At 46.9% G+C, this 26,330-nt stretch overlaps 1 protein-coding gene across 3 annotated transcripts in view; it reads right to left on the bottom strand.

Annotated features, from left to right (window-relative positions):
• The window catches only part of DNAH9 (dynein axonemal heavy chain 9), a 184,053-nt gene that overhangs the window by 8,583 nt on the left and 149,140 nt on the right, over positions 1-26,330 (bottom strand). For all 3 annotated transcript variants that reach the window (XM_085240268.1, XM_085240269.1, XM_085240270.1), the window contains 5 exons: positions 12,633-12,860; positions 9,191-9,382; positions 8,416-8,607; positions 7,516-7,686; positions 5,188-5,370 (listed from right to left, as the gene is read on the bottom strand). In XM_085240268.1, the coding sequence (XP_085096394.1) occupies positions 5,188-5,370; positions 7,516-7,686; positions 8,416-8,607; positions 9,191-9,382; positions 12,633-12,860 (966 nt within the window). The remainder of the gene's footprint in view (positions 1-5,187; positions 5,371-7,515; positions 7,687-8,415; positions 8,608-9,190; positions 9,383-12,632; positions 12,861-26,330) is intronic.

The raw sequence follows: 26,330 nt of genomic DNA, 5'->3' as shown, positions 1-26,330 counted from the left end.
TTCTGCTGAAATACAAACATTATTTTTACTGTGAGGGTGGTCAAACACTGGCATAGGTTGCTCACAGAGGCAGTGGAGTCTCTGTCGTTGGAGATACTGAAAATCCACCTGGGCAACCTGCTCCCACTGAGCCCACTTTGAGCAGAGGAGGATTGGATCTGCAAATGCAGGCACAGCTCGTGATGTCCTTCACAATTTAAACCTTTGCATGCTCCATGCTGAGATAGAGGGCACGACACACCATAGCAGTTTGGAGACATAGTTAACACTGAGTCCATTATAAATACTTACTTTTGTCCCCTTAACATTTTGCTAAAATTTATCTGACTTACAATTTCTCTTTCCCTCAGGCTGAGTGTTTTTGGAAAGATTAACTGAAATCAGTTGTGCCATTGCTGAGAACGAGGGCGAGGGAATTGGGTCAGTCTGTTCACATTAACAAATTCCAACTGTTCTTTCACAGGACTTCAGTGCCTCCAGCCATGAGGGCAGCAGAGGTGCCCTTTGCTGGGGCCAGGAAAACCTATGAGGCTTTAGCAAAAGTTGAAATCCTTTTAGAGCAACCCCTGACACGTGTTTAGCAAAGCTTGTCAGTGTCCAGCAGTTGAAAAATCTTTGCAGCTTCTACACCAACCATGCTGTTTCCCCACAGAGCTCTGATCTGCAGGCTGTATTTACAGGCTCCAGCAGGATGAGATCACAGCCAGAGGCCCAGCAGGCAGCAGGAGCAGGAAGGAACAAGTTAAAAGCGAGGTTTCCCCGTGGATTTGTGGTGGACAGAGATTTAAAGACAGTTTGTTTTAAGCTAGAGGCAGCAAATGAGGTCAAATGAATGGTTTGGTGGAAGGAGGACAATTTGCAGTTAGTCCTAAACCAAGAGGAAGAGCTGCATCTGCCTATGCAATGGCACAGCCACCCAGAGAGCAGCCCACATTCCCATTCTCTGCTCCTGTTCAGTGCTTTGCACTCGAGGGGAACCTGCAAACTGCAGGATGGATGGTAAAAGGTCTTTAAAGCCCCAAGTACCCCAAGTAATATTTGCTGCATAGATGTTCACTACATGGTGGTAAAGAAACATAAAGGCAGCGTGTGCCCCAGGTATTTCCTTGGAGAAACCCAATTTTTTTCACTTTAGAACACAATCTAAGAAAATTTAGTGATCTGTAATTAAAACTCACAACAGAGAAGAGTGGCCATGTCCAAGCAGGGGCCCCTCACCCGAAGCTATGGACAGCTATCCCCATTCTGCTGCTCAGTAACTTCTGCTGGTACATCAGCTCTGAAGTCCCATTTCAGTTCCTTCTCCATCCCTGTTCCACAGGCCATCACCTCCCATCTCAGGAGAACTCGGCCCCCGACAGGACCATTTTTCCTGTCCCATAGGCAGCTGTGGTTAATGCCATGGTGAGACCATGCCCAAAGGTGGTGGCCAACGGGTCACATCAGGACACAGACCCACAGGACCTCCGAGCAGGGTCAGGCAGAAGCATTCTTCACTCTTGGAAAGGTTTTGTAGCAGGTAGAAATATTGCAAAACACACACAAGCACTCAGATTGATTGAAAAACACAACCCTCATGATCATATATCCTGTCTAATTTTACTTTCAGGAAACAAATGAATTAGCAAATGTAATTCTCAGGAAAGCTTGAGAAAAGCAATTTTTAAAGCCTGTGCACTCGAGCATACTTGTTGGAATCTCCTGCGAGGGTTCAAAGCATCCAGAGCTGCTCCCTCATACTGTTGCCCAAACACAATTACGCATACATTTGCATTTCAGATGCTGAATACTAAAGTGCATCCGGAATGATTCAAGTTACTTTTTTTTTTTCCCCAAACACTGAGAGTAATTTTCATTAAAGACACCCTTGAAGGAAATCCTAATCAGCCTGCAGACATTCCCTCAAGATGAGCAGACTATTGTCACAAATTGTTTTCTCAGTTTAAGGTTATTTTCGCTCCATGCAGCGAAATCCCAGCTAGCCTTACGGAATTTGGTCTTACTGTATCTTTTTACAATATTTATTGCCTTCATTTTGGAGGCTTATCCTTCACTGAAGGTGCAAAATAGAAAACCTGCTCACAGAAATGGCACTGGATAGGCCATTAGCACATGGGGGTTTCAGCCCAGCCCCTGGCCTCACCGAAACCACCAAGAATAAAGGGCTTGGAAACACAGCGTGCAGTTATTTTTGATGGCCACCACTCTATTGCAATTTCTCTTCCTCTTTGTGGGATGTCTACTATTTTTGGGCCAAACAATCGCTTTCCCTTATACAGACACAATGAATTATTCAAAAATTCAAATTAGCTGTGACATTTCCAAATCACCTTCTTTTAGCAGACAGTCAGCTAAAAACAATAGGACGGCAAAAAATACTAAGCTAAAAACAATAGCATCACTTCCTCTGTGTTTCATTTATTCTATTCTGAGATCTGTGGCTCCTGTTGTGTAAACTCTCCTCCTCTAAGTGCTGTCAGTCAGGACCACAATGCAGGAGATTAATGTGCATCCCATAGAGGTTGCTCTGAGAAGGAATAATTAAAGCAGGATTCCTCTTCCAAACTGTGGAAGTCAAGTTGGGACAGCACCCAAGCCTTGGCTGTTATGTGACACCCACAGCACAGGAAGGGCCCTTGGGTGATGCTGGAAGCAGCACGGGCCATGCACAATGTCCAGCTCAGCCTTGCAGGGACCCATGCAGCTCTGTGTACAGACCCACAATTTGAAGGGTCACCCAGTGATGGTATCTCAGACCCGTCAGTATCCTCAGCATACTCAAGATTGAGAAATGGTATCACAAATCTGTACATTTGGTCTCAGAACCCACCATCAGTACTGATGTTGCTGGGAGCAACACATGTAGCCCTTAGCACTGCCTTTGCTGCAGATGCAGTCTCACTTCCCTGCCATGATTCACGGTAGAGCTTTGGAGAGAAACTGGCCCCCTCTATTATTGAGGGGGAACTGAGCTTGTTCTTGGAAAAGAAAAAGCTCTGAAGAGACCTCATTGTGGCCTTCCAATATTTGAAGGAAGTGTATAAGCAGGAAGGGGAATGGCTGTTTACAAGGGTGGATGGTGATAAGACAAGGGGGAATGGTTTTAAACTGAGACAGGGGAGGTTTAGGTTGGATATAAGGAGGAAGTTTTTCAGCCAGAGGTGGTGAGGCACTGGAACAGGTTGCCCAAGGAGGCTGTGGATGCCCCATCCCTGCAGGCATTCAAGGCCAGGCTGGATGTGGCTCTGGGCAGCCTGGTCTGCTGGTTGGCGACCTGCACACAGCAGGGGGTTGGACCTGGATGAGCACTGTGCTCCTTTTCAACCCAGGCTATTCTGTGTGATTCTATGATTATTGCCTGATTTCCGTGGTATACACTGCCTGTGGTTTATTTAGGCCCCTGCCTCCCCTCAGTCTCCCTGCTAATATTAAACAGCTTACCCTTATCCACACTAAATCTGATCACTACACACTGTCCAAGTCACATTTAGAGCATGTTTAGTGCTGGAGAAGTGAAACATTAAATCACTTCTTTCCACCTGTCTCAGGAAACAGGATTTTCAGTTCCCTTGCCTCATGCTAGAAAATAAAGGAAACCTGTTTATAATAATTGACCACATAAATATCAACCTATTCTAAAATGGACTGCACATACCTGGCCATCACCAAACATATATGATATGTCTGTTTCTTGCACCAAGCCAACAAGCATCAGTGGTGAAAACAATGCAGAAGTGCTGCACCAACACTGACCCAGACTGCTGGGTTCACAGCGCACAGCATGGCCAGGATTTAGCTCAGTCTTATCCTTCCCCTTACCCCCCTGAAAATCTCAAATCCAGTACCTCCATGTACACACTGCAGATATGCTGCTTGGAGATCTCTCTTCAAAGGTGCCCTCAACAGAGGACTGGCACTGCCATGCAGACTCAGGGCAAGTCCTCCTGTCAGGCTTTTCTATAGGGTCAGGACAAAGCAGTTGCATTTCCTTCAAATTCCTCCCATGCACTGCAAAGTATTCCTGTGAGCTGAGATTTTGGCAGACTAGGATGACAACTGCCTTTAAGGAAATCATGGAACAGGGACTGCCCAGTGACTGGTGTCCTTAACTGCTGCTCCACACCATGAAATCATCCGGAGAGCAAGTTTGTATCAGTGACAAGGAGAAGGCATCAGGGTAGCTCTGAAGTCACCAGCTCTGTGCCATGACCTCCAGCCACCATTCTCTTTCTAAGGGACATGCAGCATGTTGCCACTGCAAAGAATCTTTTGGGGTGACAAAGTGAAGGAGAAAAGCTGCTCCAGGCTGCTGGGGAAGGTCCTCGTGCACTGGCACAGCAGCCCGCTCTATGCCAGGTTATACTCTAATGGGAAGGCAGAAGACTTTGATATTTTGTGCCAGCATGTGCCCGACAGGGAGCTGAGCAGATGACTTCCCCTAGCATTGCATGCAGCCTCAAACCACAGCCCTCCTGTGCATCCCACTGAACCCAAAAGCTTGCATATTACCTGGCATGTCCTGTCAGCCCCAGAACCCTTCACCATTCCCCGTAAGCAAAGGCCAAAACCACCACCTAGAGAGTCACACACTGATTTCACCTTCCTGAAATCAGTCTAGCTTCTTACCAGGGTGGAGAACTAACCATGCACAGAGCAATCATGGACAGTATCTCCATAGGGTCAGCCATTCCCTGACCCTCCCCTTCTCCCATTTGCAATTGACTTGTACCCAGCAAGGGGAGTTTTATCCCTTGCAAAGCTCCTGGCTTTTTAAGCCTTTTTGTCTCACAGCTGTGGATAGTCATGTATCCTTACACATGACCAATCTCTCCTTTGATTTCAGCTTCTGCTGAAAGGCTTTTGCCTTTAATGAGACCTTATTACAAGCTCTCCCCATTAACTGGACATTTTGTGAAAAGGTGTGATTTTTTTGGTTAGGTTTCAAATAGGCTATTTCTCAATTCCTGCGAGCACTATTGTTGCTGCGTTACAATACCAGGTACACAGAAGTGCCTGAAGCCATTGTTACTACGTGTATCTTTAACCCCAGCCAATGCTTGTGCTTGCGGCTTGGGGACAATGTGCCACTTGAAATCCATCTGCGAATCTCTCTCCATGGAGTCAAGTGGGTTTTGCAGCCGGCAGCGCTGACCCCTTCTATTCCATGAGCTTCTATTCCATTCCTACCTTCAGCCCCAGGTCCAGTTCCTTGAGAGAGCTCTTTATTTCACTGGTGAGGATGTTCATGCGCTCACATTCCTGGAAAGCAACCACGATGTACGGTGTCCTCTCCTCCACCTTTGCCATCAGTTCTGCAATGTTAAACTCATCCGTCAGCTTCTCTAGCATCTCATCCAGAAGAGCTTTCACCTGTGTGCCAAAGGGAGTGGAGAGGGATGTTAGTGAATGACCCGTGGGGCTTCTCCAACTGACAGCTGTCTGAACAAGGGCTGAAAACTCCATCTGCCAGTTGCTGTCTCCAAAAACAATCACTGCCAGCTATGCTGGGCATCGCACCTTTCAAAGACCTTGCCCCATCCTATTAAAATTCAAATGCTTACAAAGTTAATGTCAGAAGAGACGCTTTCAAAATGACGGCTTAAAAATGTCAGGGCAACATGTAACGTTCTTCTCTCTCCTTGGGTCTCAAGTCTGCACTCTTACTTCTTCTAAGGTCAGCCTCAATGCGAGAAGACTGATGGGGCTGTAATCTCAGCTGAGCCTCAGGATAACTGAGCTCATGAGCTGCTTTTCTGTGGTATATTGATAGAGAGAGGTGATTATATCAAACTGAATTTTAAGCTGCATTCTGAACTAATAGAGCTGTGGAAGAAAAGTGCAATGAAACAAAGTTGTTTTCAGGTCACCGACTCAATTTGGTTTGGAAACCAAGTTGATTTTTCAGGAGTGCAGTTACACTTCCAAAATCTGATGTACAAAGCTGGCAAGTGGGTGACAACAACAGCTTCCAGCCACTGGCAGAAGCAGCCCACGGGTAATTTCATTGCCATGCCCTCTGACATTCATATTCTGGACTCTGACACTCTTCCATCGTTGCACTCCCAAACCCTCCATGCACACACTGGAGCTATGAAGAAATGATGAAGCACGGGCTGCTACTGCAGCCAATGAGGTGGCTGAAGCTGAAGCTCAGCTGGAAAAGCTCTTAAGCTGCACCTGGTGCAGTATCGAAGTACCCTATAATTTGAAATTCCCCCGCAAATCTCTCTGGCTCTGATTTTATTCACAACAATGACGGCTCATTTTCTCTAATGTGGCCTCAGAAACTTGTGGGAGTAACTGGAGCTCAGAGCCTCAGGAAAAAGACAGCTTTCCAGCAGCTCTGTGCAAGATCTCTACAACCACCTCAGCCAAAAAAGGGGTAGAAATCCACAAATGGAGGAGTGGAGAGAACTCTGTCCTCACTCCCTTGCAAGGATTGAGTGAAAGAGGCATGGCCAGTGCCAGTTGTAAGTCAGGTAATGACAGATATCTCTCCGAGAAGAACATGAGCTGTGGGAGCATCCCCCAGGCAGGAAGCAGTGCAGCCAGGCCATGCTCAGCTTGCCTCCAGGCAGCTTTCCTCAGAGATCACAAAGCCCACAAGGGCTCCCTGGCTGTCTGCAGGAATCTGCAGCAAAGCCAAGCCCTGTGATGCCACTGGATCAACCATTGATAGTTCTACTCTGGCCACGGAGCTGAGTTCCAATTAACGGGCAAAAAGAAAATTATTCCCATTTGAGTATCTTCTTTGGCTTTGCTAAGTCTGGGTTATTCCCCTCACCTCAAATTCCAGCATGATCTGAAAACTGACCATTCCTGCCCCTTCTGACTGTCCCTCAGGCAAGGACAGCAGTGCCCAGCAGCACAGCAAGCCAAAGGAATTGTGTGAAATCAGAGCCTTCACTTACGCTTTCTATTAGCCATTCATTAACCTGCAGGGCTTGAAACAGAAGCCTCAAGTCTGCAGAAATCAAAAACCGAGCAAGTGTTGGCTGGTTTCAGATGCTGGTATGAATGCTAGGGCTGGATTTTAATGAGCTGTGAGTTTCAAGAGGAAGAGCTGAGATCAATCTGAGACACGGGCACAGCGGATGGGCTCGGCTGGAAATGAGGAATGACAAGGCCCCTGGGAGCTGGGCAGGACGCGGTGCGTGGCAGATGGTGTGTGGAGCTGTTGGTATGCCAGTCACAACACGGTGCATGGGGACCGGTGGCTCAGAGGTAGGGGAGGCCACAGAAGGTTTATTTGCAACGTCTTTGCAGGATGATAATGAAGGCACTGCAGTTCAGGGGGTAATTAAAAGCCACTGTCCTATTACTGACAATACTCCAATTACAACCCGCTGCGGTGACGTTCAGCATAATATGAGGCTGGTGGTTTTAGACATCCGGTTTGCTTCTGGCAAAGGCAGAAGACGTTACAGCACACAGTTGTGAGGCAGACCTGAGCAGTCAGAGCTGCTGAGGAGCGAGACAGCTAGTAAACACAGCCCATTTTTCAACCACTCTCACCGTTTCTTCCCTGGTCCCCACTCCTCCTTCGCCCATGCTGCTGTCGCGGGGCTGCATCTCCAGCACGACGCGGAAGAGCTTCTCAGAGCTCTGGGTAAGGAATCCAATCTCAGCGTTGGGGTGGAGGCCATAGAGATAAGGAGACTCTGGTGGCAAGGTGTCATCTATGTACTGCACACAGAAGCAGAGGTCAGATACAAATGCAGAGCATTCAGCCTTCAGAGTTCACGGGGCTGGAATTACTGCCCACCAAGAAAGTAAGCCTTGGCTGACACCACTCTGCTCGTGGCCTTGAGCCCCACAGGACAAAGGTTTTACTCCTACTGTGAAAATTTGGTAATTGCTCAAGTTTGGCTTGGCAACATCTCTCAGGCTCAGACCTTCTCTAGCAATTATCTGCTGTGTGTTTCAGCATGAATATTCTGAAATCCCCTGTGTGAGTTTAGCTTCCAGTAGTTACGTTTTATGAACAAAACCAGCCTAATACGCCTATCCCTGCTGCTGCATTTGTGTACAAAGAACAGATGAGATCAGTAAGTAGATCACCATGACCCGACCCGTCAGCGTTTCTCACCAAAATTGATAATAAAAGGAGCTTGAAAGGGCCACTTTAGCAAACAGCTTGTGGATGTAATTTTCCAGAAGCCCCGCTCAAGTCTCAAGAACCAATACCATTCATGCATGAACAGAATGAGCCCATGCCGAAGTAGCAAACTACCATTAGACTTGGTTTATCCAGGGGATTGATGAAATGTCAGTGGAAACAGAACATAATGGGAAATAACAGGAGGTGTGCTCAAACACTGCAATCCTATTCACTGCCTCCTAAAACAGATTATAGGGCAGTTATGGAAGTCATTACACTTCTGTGTATAAATAATGCCAGAAAACAGAGCTTACCTGATGATAGCCATTATAGTCCATGTTCCCCGGGAGAGGGAATCCTGGAGCAAGGAAGAATTCACCCTCCAGCATTTCCGGCTTAATAAATTCTTCCAAATAGGTCTTGCAAAGCCGTCTGTCCCAGTCATCTGTAATGTGACCTCCGTACATGATCTCACCAAAGAGGTAGCGTAAATCATCGTATGGGACCTGCAGGATGAAGCAGGAGGCTGTGACAGAGTTCAGGCAGCACTGCTGAGCTGAAGGCTACAGCTCTAAGACTGATCTGCTCAGTGAGTGCTTCCATTGCATTGATCCAGTTTTCTAAGTAAACAAACATTAGGCAGTAGTTACGTCCTGCCCAGGAAAAACAGCATCACTGCACAGACTTACGCAGCTTTCCACTGAAATGCAAATTTGTTCCAAATTCTATTAAACCAAAGACCACTATGTATTTCTAGCGAATACAGACCACAGGTGCTATTTTATGAGATTTGTAAGCTGCTGTAGGTGTTGAAGTTTCCTGCCTCACAGTAAAGATATACCAAACTGTGATGCTATAAAACCAAAGATACCAAGAAAATGACATTTATGGAAAACCTGTGGGAGTTTCAGCATGATCCAGTTCATTACTGGAAGTTAAAAGCCACCAAACAGCAGCCAGCCAAAGCAAGCTGATCTAGTGCCCAATCTGGTGGGTGGTAACCAGCCCATGGCAGAGGCTTGGAACTGGGTGGGCTTTAAGGTCCCTTCCAACCAAAGGCATTCTGTGATTCTGTGTCCATTCACTCACCTTCGAGCTGGCCTCCAGGTAGTTATAGAGCACGTTAACAGAGATAGTGAGGTCTCCAGTGTTGAAGGGGTAGGACCGGTTCCAGCCTTGGGGACCAAACTTGCGTCTTTCTGCCACCACAGCATGGAAATAGCAGAGGGCAAACAGAATGCTCTTGAACTCGTTCTCCCGAGTGCACATCTCCAGGGTATCCTGCAACACAGGCAGGGAGGCAGAGGTAAGTTCTTCCTCCCAAGTACACCAGATTTCAGACAGCTGTGAGCTGATTCGCTCCATGAGTTCATTTCTGAATAACCTACGTGCCCTCGAGCTCCCTGAGACAGTGGGTTTCATCGCAAATGTGTTGGTAAATTCCATTGCATATTTTATGAATTCATGTTTTCCTTCGTAAATCAAAGTGATGTTGTAATCTGAGAGCCAGGAAGAGAAGGAAAGCTGCACCCTTCCAGTGCCAGGGTGTGTCCTGCATCCCACATCAGGGAGATGGAGGGGCAGTGCAGATGGGGTGACAGCCCTGAGGCACCTCATGCCCAGGATGATGGCACCTAGATGACACTTCATTCTGCCCCCTTGGATACAAAAGGTTTCTTGGAGCAGTATCTTTCTAAGCCACGGGGCTGAAGCAATGGAGAACTCTTGTGGGGCAGCAGTGCTTGATGCTCTGCACAAACCCAGCCCAGCCTTGCACTGTAGCAGCACATGTGCTGATGGCACACCAAGGCAGATATGAGAAGATCCAAGCAGGGATGACCAAACGTTTGCAAAGAAAAACAAAAAACAAGCTCCCATAAGGTCAGCACAGCAACTGGTGCTTCCCTGCCCAATTTCTAGGCTATGCTTAAAGCTTGAATACTGACAAAGTAGTAGTCATGGTGGAAGGGCAGAAGCCTGATTAATTCATCACTGACAATGCACAAATGAAAGAGATCCAAACAGCCAGAAGGAAGCAGTGAGAGATCATCCCAGCAGGCAGGACAGGGGCAGCCTGGGCAGCCATTCCCGGTCCTGGCACATGGAAATCACTTCTATGGGATAGCAGAGCCAAGCAACAAGGGTCTGGAGGTGAATGCACAGCACCTGGGCCAAAGCTCTGCTCTCATGGATGGGTCTGAGGCGTCTTTCTGTGGCTGAAGTCTGGTGGATGTTTCCACTGCTCCTGCCCCTGCTCTGCATTGGCTAGAGCAGCAGATCCCCTTCCCCGTGACAGGAGAATGATGGCATGCCCCACTGCCAGCAGCACAGATCTCCCGAGAACCAGGAGATGGACAGTTGGGAAGGACAGACCCCCACCTCCATCCAGGTCCCTGCAAACCCCCCGAGGAGCACAGTGTCCAGGGCACCGTGGCCATGACCTGCACTCAGGCATAGACCTGAGTGAGCAGAGAGCATCCTCCCTGTCAAGGACAGACCCTTTAGTCCAACTCTGTTATGCAATAAGGACCATAAAAGGCACCTGTGTGACTTCCCTCCATCATCTTCACCTAAAGTAATGCACTTTAGTGTTAGACTTCTCACCAGCTGCAGAGCTCAGGGTCTCTGCTGAACAGGGGGAACCAGTTGCTGCAAAGTGTACGAGATGTTGACTAACTGCATAGGACTCAAAACAGCTCAATTCCTGTTTTCTTCTTGAGGACACTGGATTCTGAGCTCCCTCCACTATCAGTAACCTAATGAAAAACAGATTTTTCATTTCAGAAAATACCCCTGGACTTCAAAGAGAGCTTCCTGGTATGAAAACTGAGTATGAGACTTTTGCAGGCTCATTGGCCTCTCCATTTGGTTGTGCATTTTTATTTCAGCCACAGACCAGAACGATATCCCCACACACACAATAATGACCCTTCTCAGTGGCTTTCAGCTAAAAGCTGAATTTGAACATCTATTCTGAACAAGGCAAAGAAATGAGGTGTAAAGGGGCTCCACCCACTCACTCCAGGATTTGTGATAAGAGACATTTTATAATACTCTGGCAATTCAGAAGATGCTAATTACTATCTAATTGAAATGAGCATGGGCAGGATGAAAACGTTACTTTGGGTGAAGGTTCTCCCTTCCCTCATTCTCCAGGACATTTCGTGGAGTTCAGGATGATAAATGACAGTATGAATGACAGTAGATAAAAATGGAATAATCTTCTCTGACTGCTGGCATTAATCCTTGTGCTGTGGCTCCCACTCTCATCTCTTTGGAGAAAGCAGCTCCTACACTTGAGACACCCCCCATACCATTTCCTTGCCCCTTGAAGCAGTGCCATGGGTCCAGCACAGCTGCGATGCTCCTGCCTGATCCCAAGTGACATGGAGAGAAAGATGTGCCCTTTGTGCTCCTGGTGTAGCCATCAGCAGAACAGAGAGGCTGTAGTGAGTGCAGTGCCACGAGGAGGCAGGCAGAGCAGTGGGAGCTCTTGCAGGCCCTGCTGGATGCTGTGGTTAACAGGCAGGGTGCTGCTGGGAGAGCTGCATGCCCAAGGCAGCATGTGTGAGTGAAGGTAACGGACATTCAGGGCAGCAGAGTGCAATGGTCCATATCTTTTGAAAGGAATCATCATAAATGTGAGCTGTTAGCCCTTAGCCTTTGGGGTCATGCACAAAATAGGCTGGGCAGAAGTGCAGCAGTGATGCATGACAGCTCCAGCACCACCTGGAAGCCCAGGCTGCTCCGGGAGCCACGCTGCTCCTGCACAGTTTGTTGTGTCTCACTGCATGCACTGAGCCCTGCCCCCTGAAGACACAAAGAGAAGAAGAATATTTGCCCATCGCTGCCACACGCTCTGTTTTCGTGCCCCCTGCACAGGATTCTGCTGCAGCCCTGCAGCAAAGAGCAGAGATAGCAGGAGTGTAGTGTGTGATAACCTCGAGCTGCGTGCAATAAAAGGAATAAGCAGCCTGCCACCAGCCCTAGCAGAAATTAACTGTGATCACCACAGAGGGTGAAGTTCGGGCCACTTTCCTCTCTGTGTCTCCGGATTACAGATGTGACATGCCACTCACCAACCCAAAATGAGGGACACCACCACGGAAATCAAGTCAAATCACGACAGAAATGTTTCCCAAATGATGAAGAATCATAGAATAGAATCATAGAATCGCTCAAGTTGGAAAAGACCTTCAAGATCATCGAGTCCAATCACAGCCTAACCAAACTAGCCTAATTCTAACAACCCTCTGCTAAATCATGTCCCTGAGCGCCACAGCCAGATGGTTTTTAAACACATTCAGGGATGGTGACTCAACCAGCTCCCTGGGGAGCCAAGTTTGATTCTGTAACAAAACATCCTTTTTTTAAGAATCATACATTAATGACAAATGCACAAATTGGGCTGAAATCCAGCATGCTGTGACCTCCTGCAAGAAGGAGGCTGGCCAGGATCGCCCAAGTCCTCCACTGGGAAATGGAAAGAGACCCACCAAGCCCCCAGCCCGCCCAGCGGGACGCTCCCTACCTGGTTGAAGTTGTCAAGGGCTTTGTGCAAGTTGGCGTGCATCCCTGTCGGCGGCTCATTGGTGATTTTGATGGAGTTCTCCAGGATGCCCTGCGGAATGATGTGGCTCTCTGGGCACGGAGCTGGCTCTGCGCTAATGAAAACACGGAAATCCCGATGGCTGCCCTCACTGTGCTGCTCCAGCTTCTTCTCCAGAGATCTCAGCCACTTGGCCACCAGATGGATGTTCTAGTAGGAACAAAGAAGACACCACTTAATTTATAACCCCACTGACACCCAAGCCCATCGGGCACCAAATCCATTGTGAGGACTGACACCCACCAAGGCTAAGCCCTGGAAAGCAATACTTGCCCCAAGAGGCCCTCTGTGTAATTCACAGCCCAAGTATCTGGACATATCAATTTTAAATTCAAAATAATCAATATGAATGACCAGCAATTAAGCAAGCCATTTTAGGATCATTTGTGTTCTTGGGGCTGATAACATCCTGTTCATTACAGTTATGTACAGCTGATGAAGTAACATTATTTCCCCAGATCTGCCAAGCCCAAATTAAAACGCTTGCTAATTTTGAACAGAGTAACAGTGAGGATCCATTAAGTGCAAGTTAGTGGGGAAAAGTTCAAGCAAGTGGTTTTATAAATATCTTTAGCTTAAAATAATAAATTATTTGTGCAACTATTTACATCTACCTGTGAGAAAATTAATCAGTTTTATGCAGAGATGGCAAAATGAATACAGACTCGCCTTGTTTTCTACACTATTTTCTAGCTTCCAGGCAAGAAAATAGCTTCCCTGACATTAGGAACAGGTCGGGCTCCTGGGCTAAATCTCCTGTAATGCTGAAATGTGGTGGGTAACCCAAGGTGGCTGTGCTAACAGGCGCTCTGGAAGGTGATTTATCCCATCCAAAGACAGGACAAGGATCCTGCTAAATTTAAATTAAAAGCAGATGCCAAGAAGATAAACTGCTTGCAGGTGGCAAGGAAATTACATAAAGGAATCACATAATAGGCTTAGAATAAATATATATCATCTATAAAAAGGATCAGAAAGGAGCTCTCATGGTTAAACAGCAGAGTAATGGAGACTATTAAGAGTAAAATGACATTCTTCAGAAAATGGAAATCGCGTCCAAATGGGAAAAACTGGAAACAGCACAAAATCCAGTCATGGTATGGCTGAAAAAGACTTTAAAGAGCAATCTTCTGAAAACCATAAAAACTAATAATAAAACCTTCTCCAGAAACCAGAAACATATCAGAGAGCCTATAAAACTAAAAGATGAGCAAGGTGCACCCAGAGCGTCCAAGAAAGGCAAGGCCACTACGGAAGGCAGAATGTATTTGCAGAATGCTCTCCAGCTGCATGCTGAGCCGGTGGCACCTCTGAGGTTCTCCACCCAACTTCCTGCTCACACCAGGCTGAGGCAGAGCAGGCTGCCCAGCACTGTGCCTCTGGGGTCTGGGAATATGTTCAAGGGTGGAGACTCCACAACTGCTCTGTGCTTAGCCGCCCTATCAGGAAAATTAAGGATATTATGCTTAAGGGAATTCCATCTTTCAGTTTGTGCCTTTGCTTCTCTTGCTTTTTCCCAGGGCACTGCTGTGAAGAGCCCGGCTCCATCTCCTGCACTCATAGAATCACACAGAATGGCCTGGGTTGAAAAGGAGCACAGTGCTCATCGAGTTCCAACCCCCTGCTGTGTGCAGGTCGCCAGCCAGCAGACCAGGCTGCCCAGAGCCACATCCAACCTGGCCTGGAATGCCTGCAGGGATGGGGCATCCACAGCCTCCTTGGGCAACCTGTTCCAGGGCCTCACCACCTCTGGGTGAAAAACTTCCTCCTTATATCCAACCTAAACCTCCCCTGTCTCACTTTAAAACCATTCCCCCTTGTCCTGTCACTACCCACCCTCACAAACAGCCGTTCCCCCTCCTGTTTATTCGCTCCCTTCAAGTTCTGGCAGGCCACAATGAGGTCTCCCCGGAGCCTTCGCTTCTCCAAGCTAAACAAGCCCAGTTCCCTCAGCCTTTCCTCACAGGACCTTTCTTCACTCCTCCTGCACCACCGGATTTCAACCAACTGATCAACCCCCCCCCACTCCTTTACATGACAGACACTCCAGTCCCTTAATCACCAGGAAGACTCTTACACTGTAGCAGCAGATGAAGAGATTTTAGGATAAAATAACAAACTAATAACAACAATTTCCTAGGACCAGATGGTATGCACCCTAAAGAAACTCAGATATGGAAGCACTGCATTACTGCTCGGTGTGCACTAGGCAAACTGGCAGGAGCTCTAATAAGCAATGAATTAGCACATAGTGTGAATCAGAGAAAATCAGAAATCTAAGATTTCCAGCCCATTTTAGATAGCTAACAGGGGGATGTCCAAACGTGAGCCTGACACCAAGAACTCCCTCTGTATTTGCTAAAAATGTAGAGGTATCTCCAAAACGTCGCTCAGCATATGCCTGTGTCTCTTCATGTTTAGATCTTAATCTGAATCAGATATTTACATTTCACTTAACAATACTACTGCAGTCTCATAGGAAAAAAAACAACAACAACAACAACAAAAACAAGACCCAAACAATTAACCCATAGGAAACAAACTGGGAAGCTACTCATAGAGCTGGAGCTGCTTACTGTATTTAAAAATTGCCTGAAGGAGAGAATGATTAGTGAGCTGACAAAGTAATTCCAGGTGGTAAAAATCAAAACCGATGGTAAAGAATTGCAAAAGTATGCCATCATTCTAAGTGGCTGGCTATGATGTGGCAGAAGAAAGAAATTCAGTGCTGATTGATGCTGTGATGCACATAGAAAACCAACCCTAGCTATATATATGTAAGCAATGTCGGATTCAAAATTGAACTCAGAGATCTTGGAGTTCTTATGGTTATACTCTGCAAATAACAGTTCCATGTTCAACAGTGTGACAGCAATCAAACATCAGCAAAGGAACAGCAAATAAAATGGGAAGCATTGGTATGCTGCTCTATGAAAGCATGGTGGGCCTTCATCTTGAACACAATACCCAGTGCTCATTTCTCTCTCCCAGAAAGGATATAACTTCCACAGAACAAGACACTAAATGGATCTGGACTTGCCAATTAGGAGAGAGATATCAGGGTGAAGATGATGAATGAGGGATAACAACATAGGGATGAACAGAGCAGTACTTTTCCACATGATGCATAACTAAATTGCAAATTCGCTGTCACAGGGCTCTGTAGAAGCAGAGATGATCAGAGAATGAAGCTCAGCTTCAATTCACAGGCAGAAAAACCACTGCATCCTTACCCTAACTGTGCACCCTTTCCCTCAGTTCCTGCACCTCCCTTCTTACAGGCAGGGAACTGGGCTAACAGTTTTCATTCTGGCCCAGCACAGTGTTTTTATGACCTGATGGCACACAGGAGCACCAAGGCCTCCGTGCTGCCTGTCACTTTTGCAGAAGAACTTGTAAAGGACTGATATACTCACATTTGGTACTCAACTACTATTTTTTTTTGCCCTACCTATACATATATGCAGTCATCATGGTGAAAACTGACTTACAGGCTCCTAATAGCGACTGCAGTGCACGTGGATCTGAGCCCCAGCTCCATAAGCACTGCAGCTCTGGATCAGCAACTCCCACCCCACTGACCACAAAGCCAGAGCTCTGGGCTGTTCTGTGTCATGCAGGCACAACTGCAGCCCATGCTGCCTTCACAGGAGCTCTCTGCCTCTGGATCTGCACCAATTTTCAAGGGTACTGGAAAGGTGCATGCAAGCAGATGTCTGCAGGAACCAATCCCAGCACAGCATCACGAAGAAGGTGGGTGATCGTTTCCTAAACAAGGTGCATGCACTAAAATAAGCTAGCAGAGCAAGTGTGCAACTGTGTTTAAAGACTACAATGTCTTCTAAAAATGGGTACTTAAAACTATTTCCATTTCCTTCCTCTCTGTGGGGCTGCATATAAGGTGCATTGAGGTCTCAGGGAAAACTCCTACATCGTCTCCCTGCCCAAGACTCCAGATGTAAGTACCAACCCCCTACAGTTTGGTTGCTTTTTCTACACAACTTTATGGGGTTGTTCTGATGAAATGGATTTGAGGTGTTGGGAGAGCTGAGGAGAAGGAGGACAAAGGAACCATGTTCTGAGAAAGGCCACTCCATAGTAAACAACGGCCATATGAAGAGCAGCAGACAAAATGCAATTATAGCTGGCTGTTAGTGCTCCATTGCCTGTCCGATGCATTTACAATTTCAAGAGACAAGGTAATTCCCAGGGTCCAGGCAACCAACACACTCTAGAAGTTCAATTATAAAGCAGGAGTGGATGAAAACAAATAACCAATGTGTTTCAAACATCTGCAGAGATTTAGTAATTTGGGAGAACAGCTTAACAGAATAGCATAAGAAAAACCGAGCATTAGGTATCAATTTAATCACAGACTGTATACCTGATCCTTTTTATTTTCATCTCTAATTGGTAGTTTCTTCCTTCATCTGTTTTTATGGTGTTAGATGGCTGAAAAATAATTGCTTTAGCTTGTGTTGACATGACATAAATGACCGCTGTCAGCATTGCTGCCTTCAGTATCTCAGCCAACTTAAGAAACATTTCTAATCTAAAGATAATCAAAGCATCTGTGTATTATACTTTTGTTTTTGTGATGGAAGGGGTGGAAAAGAAGCAGGAAAATATAGATTGGTACTCAGAATTCATGATTTAATTAAATGAACACGTCTGCAAGACACGGGCAGTTCAAACATGCTAAATTCTCTATTGAAAGGACAGGGACGCTATGGAGGGGATTCAGAGTTTTGAAGGAAAATTAATTCTCAGTAGGCAGATAACACAACTTGACAGAACATGACTAATGACAACCTCTGCGGTCATAATAATTCAATGTTATGTCAATTACCAATAATGGCAACACAGAGAATGCTGCACTGACACCAACCACGGCTGAGCGACTTGTTTATCCAACAGCCCCCTCCTCTCACTCGTCTGGAAACCTCCTGCTGGTTTCACGGGCTGCCTGTAGCTCTTCTTGGCAGAAAGAGGAGATAATGAAGCCCTGACCACTTCCCTACAGCTTGGGCTTCGCACACTGCCAAAAGCATCTCCCTAAATCACACTGCACAGTTTTGTGTCCTCCCGATTCCAGATGAGCCCCAGAAGACACATTTACCCACGGCAGCAAGATAATTCGTTGCTTTATTTCATTTTTACTTTGCCAGATTTCAAGTCTGTGAAAGAGCTCTTGTGTGAAGGGCAGCTCCATAGCATCTGATGTCTTTGTCTGGCTACCATCTCCAATCCATGGGAGTGTTACCCCTCTTTATGAATGGAAAGATAAAGAAGCAGGTGGGAGCCAAATCCTGCCAAAGGAAACAGGCTGAAAAAGAGGTAAAGAAAGAAATCTGAGATATCCTCCCATGACACTGACCACTAGCACTGCATCACATTCCCTGCTCTGCCCTCTTTGCATCCCAGACTGATGGAGCAGCACAGAAGGGCTGGAAGGAACGTGCAGGAACATGAGAACGCCAGAGGTTTCTCTTTGGGAATTCACTTCCAAGCACCTCTATGTGCTTGTACTTCAGAAGGCAGGACATATATCACAGGATGCAAGTGTTCCTATGGCAACCATCAGAAATAGCACCACATATATATAAACCAGCACACACTCCACAATGCTGCTCCACTCCCTTTGCTGATAGCGACTGGAGATCCTACACAGCTCTGAAGCAGCTCTCTCCTTGCCTTATCACAAATCCCTGAGCAGTGGGAATTAGTTGTTTGCTCAAAGCCTCCTCCTCTGATGAGATGCTCTCAGAAAATAGTCATTTTACAGCAAGTGTGAAAGCTGGGCTTGGCAGCCCAAAGACAGCCCCAGTACTTGTATTTCACTGCATCATGGTGTGGTATATGAAAGGATAGGGGGGAGGTCACTGCTCCCTGGCCATGATAGCTCCCAGTGGTAGCATTAATCACACAAGGTCACAGAGTCATAAGGATTGGAATGGACTTCTGGAGATCCTCTCATCTACATCCCCCTCCTAAAGCAGGTTCTCTACAGCACAAGTCACACAGGAAGGTGTCCAGGTGGGTTTGAATATCTCCAGAGATGGAGACTCCACCACCTCTGTTAGAGTGCCCTGTCACCCTCAGATGGGACCTACCCAGGGCAGAGCAGAGGGGAAGGATCACCTCCTTCGCCATGCTGGCCATGCTCTTTGTAACCATTGGCTGCCTTGGCCACCAGAGCACACTGCTGGTTCACAGTCACCCTGTTGTCCACCAGGACACTTAGGTCCTTCTCCACAGAGCTCCTTCCCAGCAGGTCAGTCCCCAGCCAGTACTGACGCACGCGGCTGTTCCTCCCCAGCTCAGAACTCTACACTCGCCCCTGGTTCCTCTCTGCCCACTGCAGCACGCTCACAGGAAGGCTCCATCCTCCTCCAGCCAACGACCATGGGAATGCTGCTACTGAACTTGGAGAACAAACTGGGTAAATACAGACCTTCCACTTCCAAACTGCTGCTGACATCTGCTCACAGGCCTGTAGCTCAACATGGAGAGGGGCCCTATCAGAGCACAAGAAGCAGCTTCTGTCACCAGAAAATGGAAAGTTCAACCAGCTGAGTAATTACAGCAGCCTATGTGAAGTTTCTGGACTTCAGTAGCTACAACCTGAGTCTTTTCAAACCCTAATTGTATGGATAATGTTTGACAGGGAAGAGCAAACTTGATTCTTGCAGTCAGCACTGCCTTAGCCCTATCTGCATCCCTTACGGCCTAGGGAATCCCTCCACACACAGCCCCAAGGAGGACTGCAGCACATAACAGTGAGTCCAACGACCTCACTGTCCTTTAGCCTCACTTCTGAACATGCTATCCACGGTGTCGATGCATAGCCAGTGATGCTCTCCAGCACCTCACTTGGACTGGGCAAGCTTGATATTTCTCCTCATCAGCTTAGCCACTAAGAACTGACGAACATGACAGCACTGCTCAGCCTTTTGCTGCACTGGAAACTTTACATCCCTTCCCCCTTTTTGCTTGTGGTGACAGACACAGAGTCATAGACTCACAGAATGGTTTGGGTTGAAAGGGACTTGAAAGCCCACCCAGCTTCAATCCTCTGCTATGGGCTTGTTGCCCTCCACCGGCTCAGGCTGCCCAGGGCCCATCCATGTCCTTGGGCACCTCCAGGCATGGGGGTACCCACAGCTCTCTGGGCAGCAGTGCCAGGGCCTCAGTGCCCTCTGAGTAAAGAATTTCTTTCTAACATTTAGCCTAAATCTCCCCCCTTTTAGCTAAAACCATTCCCCCTTGTCATATCGCTATCAGACCATGTAAAAAGCCGCTCTCCCTCCTGTTTATAAGCTTACTTAAGTACTGGAAGGCTTCAATTAAGTCTTCCCAGGACCTTCTCTTCCCCAGGCTGAAAAAGCCCAGCTCTGTAAGCCCTCATCCACTGTGACCACAGCTCCAAATGAGATCATGTACTCCTTTTCTTCTAGAAGTTGAGCAAAAACAGGCTGATCTATGACCCTCCTGCTGAACAAGGTACAGAGAAGGCTGATGCAAATGGAGGGGTGAGCAGAAGACAAAGTCCAAACGAGCTGGCCTGAAAATTTAGCAGCACTTCCAGGATGCCTGCAAGCACTGGACTTTTTTTTAGAAGAGTCCTACAACAGAGGTTTCCAGGGCAGTCTTATGACAACACCAAAGCTGCAGTATCTACACAAGCATTAAAAGCCCAACAGAAACTTAATTCCATCCCAGATCAATACCTGCATTACCTGCTGGTCTGTAAGTGGATCTGAAAGTGGAAAAACTTGTGGATGGCTGCTATGACATGAGGTGGGAAGGAAAACACATGTCTGATAGCCAATACATTTCTCTAACAGAATGGAGAAAAACTCATGAACCAGAACTGAAAGTAGAATGGATAATTCTCCTTTTATATACACCTAGGAATGAAAGATACTGTGGCTGGAGGAAAAGTGGTTCTTTCTTTACTGAAGCAGAGGCTTAGTGTTAAATGCTTGCGTGTGCCTAGAATGGACAACACATCTCATAAAGGACACTATCTCTCATGCTTGCAGCTAAGTCTAGTGGTGCATTGCACAGAAGAAGTCTCCACTGTGTCTATCATGCATTAAGAAGTGCTCTGCCAGCGTCTGAGTCTCACAGTTTTGTTCACTGTTACTTAGTTTAGTGAATCTGACTCACATCAATCTGACTCAGTGAAGCAATACCTATGAAAATGGAAAGATGCTCAAGAATTAAATTAACTTGATCACAAAGAGAGGGAAATGACATTTTAGCTAATGGATGAAGACTGCAATTAAATTGGGAATGTCTAATGTCTGAATTTTTCTCTGCATCAGTTCATCCAGATCTGCAGTTATAAACATGTAAACAAATTTCATTGTTTCTTTGCCAGTAGGTTGAGAAACATCACTTGGTGACTGCAATGACCACTGCCCTGGGAAAAACTTCAGAGCAGGGCTAGAGAGGGAAACCCAGCCAACACGGCTCACACTTGTATGTACTTAGTGCTCTCTGATATGCTAAGTTCTTTTCTCCCTAGGTACATGAGATTGCATGCATCAGAGACCTGACCTTCACATCTCCTATCACTTTTCCTTGTTTCTGAGCACTGGGTCCAGCAGAGAAGCTCCCCTCCTCAGCTCCTCCATCAACCAGATTGAGGATACTGCCACCAACGCGCTCCACAAACCTCCTCAATTCAGTGCCCTGCTGCATTGTCCCTCCAGCAGTTACAGGGTGCCTGAAACTCCCCATGAGAAGTGGCTCCAGAGCCAGCAAGGCTTCCCGACTTGTCTGAACAAGGCTTCACCCACTTCCATCTTCTGCAGTAGTCTTCAGCAGAAACCCACCATGGCCTCACCCAGACTGGTCTGCCAGACGACCTCCTAAGCTCTCAGCTGACTCTTCGACCACCCACAGGCATTCCTGCTGCTCTCCATGCATAGCAGCACTCAGTGAGCCACCCCAGCACATCTATGGAATCTGCTCCAGATGGCAGCCCTATGGCAGCCCTATGGCAGCATGTGGATCTGTAAGTTCTCCTGTTTGTTCTCCTTGCTGTGTGCAAGATGCTGGAACTCAGGGCAGCTGGATGTGACCTCTACCAAGGCAACTAGGAAGGTGCAAGGCTTTCCTCAGGGATACCGTAGAAAGGAGATATTTTTCCCCCAGATTTCATCTGTCAAAACATTTACAGACTCAGTTGGCCATCTCAGCTTCCCAAGTTGTGCCTAGAGAGAACAAAAGATACATCCTACTTATGACTGGCCTGCAAGGCAGATGCCCACAGCTATTGACAAGCACGCTGCCTACAACAGGCTCACCATACAAAGCAGGTTTGCCCCAGGTCTGCATGCTTTGCCAGAACTTCCCACCCTGCTTTCGTGCAGTCACAGCAGCACGCGCTGTGATGTTAGCTGCCTACAAAATCAGAACAGCAGGGAAGAGAGGAAATACGACATACAACGTCCATGCCAAGAGCCCACCAGAGCAGTTAGGGCTTTATCACCACACTCATGGGGACGCTGTGCTGAACCTTCTAGCAGTGGGCTCACCTTCTACTCCCAGTTCATACCTGCTGCTTTCATAGCAGGGATTTCTCCTGTCCAAAGTTCTTTTTCCCTTTGCTATTAGTCCTGAGCACATGATTTTGCACTATTCTACTAAATTTCATCCTATTTCAACTACTGTAGCCCTATAGTCTGTTCCAGCTACCCTGTATCACATTTCAGTCTTCTGTATGGACTACACTTCTGGTAATCAAGCATCAATGCAAAGCCATCAACACACAGTCATTTCTTTGAGCCTATGCAATGTTTTAAGTGAGATTAGTCCCTTGACTGCTCTTCAGCAATCCTGCTAGCAAAGTTCAACTTCTACAGCACCTCTAATGAATCCCTGTGTGGCACCTGCAGCCTTACTACAGCTCACATCTTTATTTCAGTGAAGCTCAGGGTTGGAAGGGACCTCTGGAGTCACCTGGTCCAAGCTCCCTGGCTCAAGGAGGGCCACCAAATTTATCTTCTCTATAACGTCAGTAATCTTCATAGTGCAAACCATCTGATAGACCTCATCCATCTTTAGAAATTCCTATTACAATTGATGCTTCTACCTGTATTTCTCATTTCGTCCTTCAAAGTTTGTTCTGAAACTTTGCATACCGTTTAAACTAATTAGTGTGCTCCAGTAACTTCTGTCTTTTTTGGAAGATGTGCTAAATAAGCTGTCATTTTCTAGTCAGATGGCATCCTCTGATTTGACAGATTCATCACAAAAGCTTGCAATGGACTCGCAGTTTCTTCTATCAGTGTTTTAATATTCAGAGGCATAGATTATCCAGCTCTCTGAGTCGAGCACATTATTCTCTTTGATCTGATTTTCCTCCTACTTTTAATAAATCTTGTTTTCCAGAAAAGTACATTTGCGTGGGTTTTCAACAGCCAGCCCTCAAGGACATCAAATCTTCCAACCCTGGGAGAGAGCCCTCACCAGCACTCCCACAGCCAAAGCATTCCAGGCAGGGACCAGAGGATGACAACAAGCGACCTGGGGAGATGCTGTTAGAGGAATTCTTGTGTTCACCTCCAGGAGGTGAAGAGCTTTCCATCCTCGGTCAGATCTCACCATTCCCTTCATGCGACACACCATGAGCCACCGCAACATGAGCTGGTATCCATCACCCAAATGTTTGCACCTAACTCCATCTCCCATGTCCTGTGAGTGTATCCCATCCTTGTGACATGACAGAACCTTACTTCTCCCAACGTTATCAGTGAGAATCCAAAAACTATCGACAATTTCTTCTAGCCTGAGAACAACATCAAGGTGTTGCTGGTGAGGAGACACTAATAAATGCATTTTTTCACACTTACATTGTTTTCTTGATGTTTGTAATGGATTTTCAGCACTCCAAAGCACCTGGACTGCATGCTTGACAAAACCTGCTTTAAAAGTACTTTATTTGTAGTTGTCTCGGTTTCTTTCTCATGGAAATGAAGACCATTTGAACTGCTGGTGACAGCCTTTAGTGACCTGTCCAGGGACCAAAGATGTTCAGGTGCTGCCTGCTGGGGGTCACCCAGCCCTGCCCTGACCCTAAGCCCCACCACCACTCATTTGGAAGCCTCTCAGCAAGGGCACTTTGTCCCTAAATCTTCTTCTGACTCTCATAGTATAATTAAAAACAGCACTTGCCCAAATGGCAACTCGAGCATTCTCCTGGCACCAAAAAAGAGTCTTGAGAAAAGCATGACTTGGTGCAAAAATCTAAAAGAATATGAAAAACCTAAGACTTTCTTCAGTTTTTCGGGTGTAGTTTCATTGTTGTCCTGCCTCCAGCACAGACCCCTTCCCACCAGGCCCTACGACTGCTGCAAATTGCATGTGACAGTCAGCAGGGGAAGCTCAGTGCCACGTGGAATGGAGGTGCACCCGTCTCAGGCAAAAGCATGAGACTGAAATTCTGCGCCTTTACCATGGCCAGAAAAATCTGTTTTAAACCCTTCCACATTCATAATCCAAGAGACCCAGAGGCTGAACCTGATATTAAATGGATTTCAGAGGAGCACAGATTTTCCTTGATTCTGCAGTGCCAACAAATGATTCAGAAAAGAGCAGCAGCTGGGCCAGTGCTGAGGTTCTTCTTTGCGGCTCTCACTTAACATTTCCTCCTTCAGCAGCCTCACGTTTGCCATAGAGAGGCTCCTGCTCTGCAATTGGACCTTCTGTCCTTTAGAGAATAGTGATGCCCGTGGATTCCATTTTCTCTTCAGCTGTGACACTGCAAGGCAGTGCTGTGCTGGTGGCAGGGGCAGGAAGCACTGCTGGCTTGGCTCTGACACATGGGTACGTCTCTTTCCATGAGAACAAATGGACAAATGCTCTCTGTTGTTCTGCCCTGTAAAATGATTCACTCATGAAAACATCCACTTTCAGGTTCCCCAGAGAGTCATTTGCTCCTTTCCTTAATTTGCCTCCTGCGATGCTGGCTGCCATCCAGCAGGCAATGCTGGCTGGTCATTACAGCTCAGGAGGAATTGGCCCCAGGTCAGCAGCCCTTCAAGGCACAAGAATAGCAATCCTGTGGCTCCCTACAGTAGGGAGTTCCCAACTGTTTCAATACCCCATAGCAACTGATTCCCACAAAGCCAACTGCCCAACTCTTTATTGCTTGTAGCACTTGACTATCATTATTTCTGGTTCCAATCAAACTATATGTGTAAAAGCCATTTAGGTGATCCCAATAAGTGTTTGTCTTGGAGAGCGCGTATATGGATTGATACAAGTCAGCAAATTGAATGGTTGTACAGGGAGCTCAACTCCACGTCACCTGAAGAGTTGTTCAGTGGATGATGAAGTACAGAAGTGAAGCTAACAGCTGCTTTTGCCCTGCTCAAAAGCAAACGGGAAGCCTGGATGTAGCTGTCCTGTGGATGGCACACAGGCTCCAAACAGTGAGTTTGATTTACCCTGATTGCCTGGAGATCTGCTCTGTCTTCTCTCTAACTGAAATAGCAGTGATCCAAAATGCTCGGACGTTTTCACGTATTGAGTTGTCTGTGTCATTCCAGGTGCTGTGTAAGCGAACTGCAGATGCTCCTGAAGCAGTCTGCATGGCACCTGTCACCAGAGGCCTCGCAGAAAAGATCTTGTCAAACCAACTGCCATGTGGCAAGTATTTGCAAGTATTTCCCATGACCACCTGTGACTGAAATGACAGGAGCATCCTTTGTGGGACTGTCGCTCACTGATTCCTGCTGTGATGAGTTTAGATGCTGATTCACCAGTATCTGGAATAGTCAGCATTTCAGTCCTGAAAAAATGTTCAATCTTGCAAACAACTTTGTCCAGAGGATGAACTGATTTCAAATGCATTTCTGTTGACCATAAAAGAACAGAGTATGAGCTGCTCAAGTTAGGGGACAGCCATGTAGCACCTCTTTCTCATTATACATGAAGATCCAGCCCTTGGAAAGAGATGGGCATGATCTGGAGCTGAGCAGCTCAGCCCTTCTGATGGGCAGCTAAGGTCCCTTGCTCTGTTGTCCTTCCAGATGTCTGATCAGGATCCCAAAAGCAGAACCTGGAGGGGAATGGCACTGCCAGCCTCAAGCACCTGCTGGACGTTCCCAAGCCTGTCCTGATGCAAACCACCCCTCAGCACCATATGCTCACAGGCTCTGCCTGGATTGCTCAGGAGGTCAATGACTGCAGTGACAGGAAGAAGGGGCTCTGACCTCTACTCAGCATCAGTCTTGTCTACGTTGCTTTCTTCTAAACCAATCTAACCAATCTATGTTCTAAAACAACATAGAACTAAAACATTTATGTGCACAGTTCCATCAGTTTTGTGATGACAGCAGAGAAAATCCCAGATGACTGATGCCCCCAACAAGACCCAGCACTGATGTGTGGCAGCCTGCCCTCACAGCCACTGCTGGGACCCCCTCAGTTTCTGCCATGCATCAAAACCTGCCAGCAGCCATGAGCTCCTCTACGAGCCCCAGGGCAACCTGCCAGCTCCGTACCACTGCAGATCCCTTACAGCAACTACCCCCCATTACGGGAAAGAAAACCAAAAACTTCATTCTGCAATACTGAATGGAAGATATCTCATAAGTTTGCTTA

Source organism: Meleagris gallopavo, chromosome 20 (genome assembly GCF_905368555.1).
Source record: "Meleagris gallopavo chromosome 20, MGAL_WU_HG_1.1, whole genome shotgun sequence".
Classification (NCBI taxonomy): domain Eukaryota; kingdom Metazoa; phylum Chordata; class Aves; order Galliformes; family Phasianidae; genus Meleagris; species Meleagris gallopavo.
Note: the sequence above shows the minus strand (reverse complement) of the source record. Positions and strands in the feature narration are given on the sequence as shown.